We start from the raw sequence: 7,468 nt of genomic DNA, 5'->3' as shown, positions 1-7,468 counted from the left end.
AATCATCCCCAAGGTACAACAAAATAACCACCTGTTGTATACTTGACAAATATATACAAATTTGTAAGGTAAAAGCTCCACAAAATATAATACCTCCTATGTATACCCAGATTTTTATTTTTATTTTTATTATTTATTCAAAGAGTGGAAGGCTGTAGGAAAGAAGGTGGCTTTGGAAGGAGTTTAGGAAGAAACTCTCTTTTGTGTAGTGTAAAGAGATCCCACAAGAGAGCTGTTAATATACCTAAGAGAGAAAAAAAAAAAATCTTAAAAATATAAACTAAATGAAACTAGGTTTAACTCACACCCATTAACAATATAATAATGGACAATAATCAACACTTAAGTTATAGAAATGGGGAAAAAGTGGGATACCACTCTCTCTTGTAGGTGGTTCATGAAAACGGGTAAAAAAAAAAAAAATTCTACAACGTACACAATGTTTATAAGGAATTATAAAGAATGCAGTGTACCGTGGAGGAGCATGCAGTAAGTGAGAATAGCATCATATGGATGCAAGTAAATACTATCTCTATATATGACATTTACCAATATATAGTAGAACTATCTTTTTATTGTGAAATTATATTTCTTTCTAAATACAGTATTTTATATTTTTCTAGTTTATTGTAAACTCGAATTATGCATATAAACTCAAAGTAGAGTAATCTTTATTTTGTTATAGTGATACTCAATAATTAGATGAAAAAGGTCATTTCATATCACAAAAAGTCTACACCGATAGTCTACACACACAAAAGGCATAAGGATACAATTTCATCTAAAACATAGCAGACACAACAAAGTGTGTTTCTTATTACAATACCATACATGCCCTTTAGATTTAAAGCTTAGCAGACACACTGATGTGTCTTACAAGTTCCACGGACCCATATGAAACACAGCCATCTTTTTTTTCTTTTTCTTTTTTTTTAAGCCAAAACAAACTCAAACTCAAAACATCACAAAATGTAACCAACAAGATTACACAACCATCCAAAACCATTAAGAAATGCTAGTACTTCCAGATTTGGGCTTAACCATTGCCAAACCTTTTCCTCATTTGTTCAACGTATTCGTAAACCTTCTTCTGGTCAGGAAGAGTCTTGGCCACAGTCTCTTTCTGCAAGCACCTCTTAGCCCATGGAACAATTTTGGGGCACTCTGCCTCTATGTCGAATTCTCCCAAGGTCTCAATTGCATAGAACCAACTGTAGTAGGGGATAAGAGAAAGGTCCACAAACCCAAATGCTTCACCCCCAAAGTAAGGCTTGTCACCAAGCTCTCTCTCCAATATCTTGAAGATTTCAAAGAATTCCTTCTTGCCTGCCTCTTTTTCTTCTCCTTTTGTGGTCCATATCTTCCTTAAAACTTCAATAACCTACATATTCCACACCTTTTACTACCACTTCCCGCATATTATATGAAGTGCATGAACAATGACATTGACAGTAGTGAATTTCAAATCAAGTCCACTGGGCTAGGAGATTATTTCTTTAAACCTTAGCAAAGGCGGGAGGCCCATATAAGATGCTCTTAGTTGCAGGACATTAATCTTACTCAAATATATTAAATCCGTGGTAAATCAACTTACATTATTGACGGTGGGATAGAAGAACAGGACTCAGTATGTTGGACTTAAAATCACTTTTTTTTTTTTTTTTAATCACAACACTTTCTATGATCTGCTAGAACTCGCAAACTTTAATCACGTTTGGTCAAAATGTCAAATTAAGTACTGGAGTCATCATGTCTAATTGAATCTTACAAGTATCATAGCCATTATAAGACCTGCAAAATACTGAACTCTAATAGAAAAATCTGGTGAATCTAGCTTAATATTAATCCTAAAAAAAAAAAAATACAGAAACAAAAACAGAATGTACAAAAGGAAAGAAAGTGAAAAGAAATCGCAGAAAAGGTACCTTGTTATCAACAAAATCAGCCCAGAACCTGGAATGAGCTCTCTGGTAAGGATCGATGGGCAGCAACGGACACCTGTCCTTCCAGACCTCATCTATGTACTGAACAATGATGAGGGACTCACACACCGGTTTCCCATTGTGGATGAGAACTGGGATCTTCTTGTGAATGGGGTTCATCTCTAAAAGCAGAGGACTCTTGTTCCTCAAGTCCTCGTCCTTGTACTCATACTTGATACCCTTCTCAGCCAGAGCAATTCTCACCCTCATCCCAAACATACTGGGCCAGAAATCTAGCAGAACCACCTCGTCCGCCATTGTCACAGAACTGAAGATATTTTTGCAAAATAGAAAGGGCAGGGAAAAGAAAGGAGAGATGAAGAAGTGAGATGGTATGCAAAAAACACTTTGAAGTATGACTTTGACTAAAAAGTATACTCCCAAGACTATCTTGTGAAATAATTTTGATTACCAAATTCGTTTTTAGTTTCTGGATCCTTTCACAATCCGGTTGATGTCATTGCTTTGCTCATATAATTTTTCACTGTAGCATTGCTTACAGAGTTGGTGTTGCGTCCTTGACTTTTTTTTATTTTTTATTTTTTATCAACTGCGTATGAATTTTATTGTGAAGGAAACAGAGTAATTACAAAATAGAAAATACTGGCTTGCTCCAAAAAAATATGGCTAGACCAAAGTCGATAGCTAGTCTGTTTCATATTGACCGAGATGCTAAAATGTGGAACGCAACATTAGCTTCTCTAGGAATTAGGAATCCAACTATAACTGTAATTTGGTATTAATGATGCCAATCCGAAAGAATAGAAATCCTCCATGTTTCTGAGCTGCCTGGTGATATAAGAGCATCCAACGAAATCTTTTAGTGGCTTTCTATTGTCACACAATTAAGGCATGTATGGTAACCGGGTTTAAATAATGGAAACCGTTGCTGAATTGACACCTTCCATGTACGGGTTTATGAGGGAAATGGTTCGAGCTGCGGGATTAGCAGCATATTGTAATTATCTCTAAAAAAAAAAAAAAACACTACAATACATTTTCACATATTTTTTCACGTACACATATTTTTACAAAACTAAAATAAGGTTACTAAAATGCAAAACTCACCATCTAAATTTCATTATTTTTCATTCAGTCCTATAAGTTTGGCCATTTTAGTCATTTTAAGATGGCGTTTGGATCCACGTTGCGTTTACTGCGTCTGCGTTTCACTTTTTTTTTTTTTTTGCTACAGCACGCATTTTAGGGGAACAAATGGCTACTGTTCATGAACAATATGGGTATATTTCTGACTTTTCAGCCACTTTTCTTCCGTGAACAGTGCATTCGTTCATTGTTCACGGATCCACAAACTTCATTTTCAACCATTTTTTTATTAAAAATGGGTCCCACAATACTATTCACACATTTAAAAATTATTTTGCTACAGTGTTTTCAGTTTTCAGTTTTCAATTTTTAGCAATAAGTTCTATTCAAACAGACCCTAAATTTCATTCCTTCTCAATTAATTCCTCTGTTAATGTACTGTCAGTTTTTGCCTTTAACTTTTATTTATTTTTTTAATTTTATAAAAAACGTTAATTAAAAAAAAGAAAAAACAGAAAACCAATTAAATGTGCAAACAAGTATTTATTCAGTTTGGGCTTCCGTTCAATGGTTCTTCGCTCGTTCTTGTTCTTTCAATCCACCTTCGCATACATGTCCAACCTGAAGCATGGATCGGAAACATCGATGGGTTCGGAGTCCTGAGAGGAGTTTCTGGTGCGGTGTGGCCATAAGATTATTTGTTGAATTTGTTTGTTCAATGAAATCTGGTTGAGCACAGCGTAATAAAGTCAGATTGGGAGTAATTGGAAATGGAATTGGAATGAGGGAGTGAGAGTGAGGAGAATGGCAAAGAGGTACCTTTTGTTGCAGAGGAAATGGTGGAAATGCCTTCGTATTGTGCTGATTGGAAATCGTTTATACAAATGTGGAAGGCAGAAGGAGCTTTTTTTTTTTTTTTTTTTAAAGGAAGGCAGAAGGAGCTTGAGTAGCTTGAGCTGAAGGAGAATAATGAAGAAACTATAAAAAATTTAGTTGACTTTCTGTTTGCACATTTTATTTGCTTTTTTTTTTTTTTTAAATATAAATTAACTTTTTTCTAAAATTAAGGAATAAATATAAAAATAAAACTTAAATATTAAAAAAAAGAAAAGTTAACGGCTAAAATTGACAGCACATTAACGGATGATTTAATTAGAAATAAATGAAATTTAGAGGACTAAAATAATAAAACTCAAACTTATAAGACTGAAATGAAAAATGATGAAACTTGGTGAATTTTGCATTTTGGCCAAATGTTTTTTACCAAATGGGCCCTAAAACTTTGGCAAGAGCAAGGAGTAGTCCACATGATTGCTTTAGTTTCAGCTTGGACAAGAAACTTTGTCTATTTAAACCCCCCCCCCCCCCCCCCCCCCCAAAAAAATCATATGTTTCCTTATGTGCTGTTCTAAAAAGGAGTGGGTTTTTTTTTTTTTTTGGCAAAATATCAATTTAGTCTTGGTCACAGTTAATTTAGTCTCTATATTATAATAGTAGTCAATTTAGTCCCTATTATTTTCAATTTGAAATCAATTTAATCCCTACCGTTAACTCACTAACAAAAAATTATTATGTGGCAAATGGTGTGCACAATTGGCCAAACTGATGTTGACATGGTTAATAAATTAATATTAAAAAAATTTAATTAACATTAAAAAATAACACCTCGGCATTTAATTTAAAAAAAAAACCAATGGATCGTGTAATTAAATAAGAAAAAAGGTTACAAAACTAAAATAGTTTCTTAAAAAATTCAACTAGACCTTCTTATTTTTCCATTTATTTTTCTTAGAAAACAAACACACACAAGCCCGAGAAATCAAACCCACACAAGATCAAAACCACAAAATCACTGTGCTTGTTGTTTCTTAACATCACTTGTACTTTACTGACAACTAAACAAAGTAAAACTAGAATCTTTTAATTTCCCCTCATCAAATCACACCCCAAAAATACCATCAAACCCAACGAATACCCAACCCTTTGTCTATGTCAAAAATAAATTCAGCAGTCAACACAACTGGTATTAGGGGCCCTATATATGCTATCATTTGATCCTCCCATTAATATTTTTGTGGTTAGTATTTGCAAACCCAAAAGTGGATAAACTAAAGTATTTCAGCTATTAGAGGAAAATCTTAGACAAGAAAGTTCAAAAATGAAAAGCTTTTGCTAGGTAGGCTTCTCGACAATTTCACAAATGGCGAAGAGAGATTTAGATCTAAGGAAAACTCTTAAGGTCAAATAAACTTCTTGAGTAAGAGAGTGGGCCCGTGTGAAACCGATAAAGGGAGAAAGATGATTTGAGTTGAGAGAGAGTGGATATGGTACAAGGCTATTATCAATTGGGTGGGAGTGACGAGGGTATAATAGCTAAGATTTCCTAGCGGTTGGTGTCTTTGTCTTATAATTATTGGAGTAATTCGTGAATTAGACTTTGTGGGGAAGAGGTTAGGGATTTCAATCCCCCCATTGTGTTCTTTTTTATTTTATATAATTTTTCTTTTCAAAAAACATGTGGTAGTCTTTGTGAAACCCAAGTTGCATAAAAAAATATTTTATTTCCACCATTAGCCACATCATTATTTTCTATTCATCTCTAAATTAATAGTAGGGACAAGTTTGACACAATGCCAAAAGGTTATGGACTAAACTAACACAACTGAAACATTAGGGACTATAAAATGCAAAAGTTAAGTATCATATATAATGGTAACAAAACTTATTTTTTAAGTAATCGTTTTGATATTTTTATTTTCAAAATCCATCGGTTCAAACATTTATGTTTATATGTAAAGAGTAAGTAGATTATGTTTATGTTTATGTTTACAATCTCAATTAGTGAGGTTGAAAGAGTAAGTAGACTACATGTTATCCCACTAGGATACTAAGTTAGAACCTAGTTCCATTTGACAATGAAGTTAGAACTGAACCCACTAGGACGCTAAGATATGCTATGGTGAACTGCCATTTCCTCTTCCCTTTTGTGAAGCAAAATAGCACGCCTCCCAACATGGCCCCAATAGATTTCCTCAAGACCAAGTTCCTCATCATTTTATCCAGCTGATACTCCTTGGATGCCACCTTGGATAAATGTGGGGAAAGCGCAGATGAGTTTCCTGTATTAAGAAAAAAAAAAGCATTTTAAGTAATTTGACAAATGACAATAAATAATTTAAAACTAAAAGATGAAGAAAAAGAAGAACTGACTGCGTCGAAGCCTAAAATTAAGCCTGATAAAATGAACACAATTGCAATAAGCATTTTGAATATATGCGTATTTATTTTTTGTGCTAGGATAAATTAAACTAATAAAGAAGATATATATATATATATATAGGCAAAGTTTAAAGAAAGTCCAATTAGGATTTCAAATTAGAGTTCACTTTTGCGTCATGTGTCCAAATTTATGTGAGGACCACACTTCCAGGTGTTCAATTAGAATTTTAAATTGGAGTCCAATTTTTGCTCCATGTGTCATAATTTATGTGGGAACCACACTATAACTATCATTTTACTGTCCATTTCATATTCACTTTGTTTCTTTAATATCTGATAAGAGCCACCTACTTTCCTTTAAGAGAATTTGGATGATTTTAATTCAATATAGAGAACGAGAATTCTAATATAAATAAACTATAAAAATATCTAATCATGCATCTTACTCGATATATAAAATTAGAGGAAGGGAGAGTCTAATAATAATAATAATAGACACAAACAAGTTTCAGTTTATTTAATTTGTTGTTATTGTTATTGTTATTGTTTTATTTTTATTATTATTAGTTGCCAACCGTGCTTCATACGGTTAATTGTTTTCTAATTTATAAATTTGTAAATATTATAATTAATTAAACACATTTTTAAAAAGAATTAATTATTTCAAATAGTATTATTTTTTTAATATATAAATAAGTTTTTTATTATTATTTCGTGCAGCCCTATTTTAATTTGTAGTTGGATTTGATTAGAATTTTGTTCTATTGAGAAGATAAGTTATAAATGTCAAGTGCACCTGATGACTAGGTTAGTGAAAATAAGTTATCTTCCCACTCAATAGTATAATCATATAATGCATAGTAGTCAATATTGATAATTTTAGATTAGATATATAATTAGCTATATTATAACTTTTTTTTCCTCTGCTACAAATATTTAGGTTATGATCATTGTTGATACCATAATAATAATTGGTTTGTTTAGTGCAAAACGTTGGCTGACTCATTTTACCAATTATCTTCATTAATATATATATATATATATATATATATATATATATATATATATATATTTGCATATTACTAAAATTAAACATTGGGAAACTATATATCAATTTCGATCCAAATCAACCTTTGAATCAATGCCTTTCTGATATAGAACCAACACAAACTAAAATTTAATATAATAGCTAGTAGGACAATAATTTAGAAGTATTTTTT

At 32.3% G+C, this 7,468-nt stretch overlaps 1 protein-coding gene across 1 annotated transcript; it reads right to left on the bottom strand.

Moving 5' to 3' along the window:
- Window positions 1-747: 747 nt before the first annotated feature.
- LOC142614852 (putative glutathione S-transferase) lies at window positions 748-2,359 on the bottom strand. Its single transcript, XM_075787497.1, has 2 exons — window positions 1,926-2,359; window positions 748-1,381 (listed from the first exon to the last, which is right to left on the bottom strand). The coding sequence occupies exons 1-2, from the start codon at window positions 2,238-2,240 to the stop codon at window positions 1,037-1,039; spliced, it is 660 nt and encodes a 219-aa protein (XP_075643612.1). The 5' UTR covers window positions 2,241-2,359; the 3' UTR covers window positions 748-1,036.
- Window positions 2,360-7,468: the final 5,109 nt, after the last annotated feature.

This window comes from Castanea sativa, chromosome 11 (assembly GCF_040712315.1).
Source record: "Castanea sativa cultivar Marrone di Chiusa Pesio chromosome 11, ASM4071231v1".
NCBI lineage: Eukaryota > Viridiplantae > Streptophyta > Magnoliopsida > Fagales > Fagaceae > Castanea > Castanea sativa.
This window is presented reverse-complemented; position numbering and strand designations above follow the sequence as displayed.

Bases quoted from the DNA above. Each gene is read 5' to 3' on its own strand.
- LOC142614852 (XM_075787497.1), bottom strand. From the start codon at position 2,240: ATGGCGGACGAGGTGGTTCTGCTAGATTTCTGGCCCAGTATGTTTGGG. The intron at 1,382-1,925 runs GTACCTTTTCTG...TGGAATATGTAG, and splicing joins CTGATTTTGTTGATAACAAG to GTTATTGAAGTTTTAAGGAA.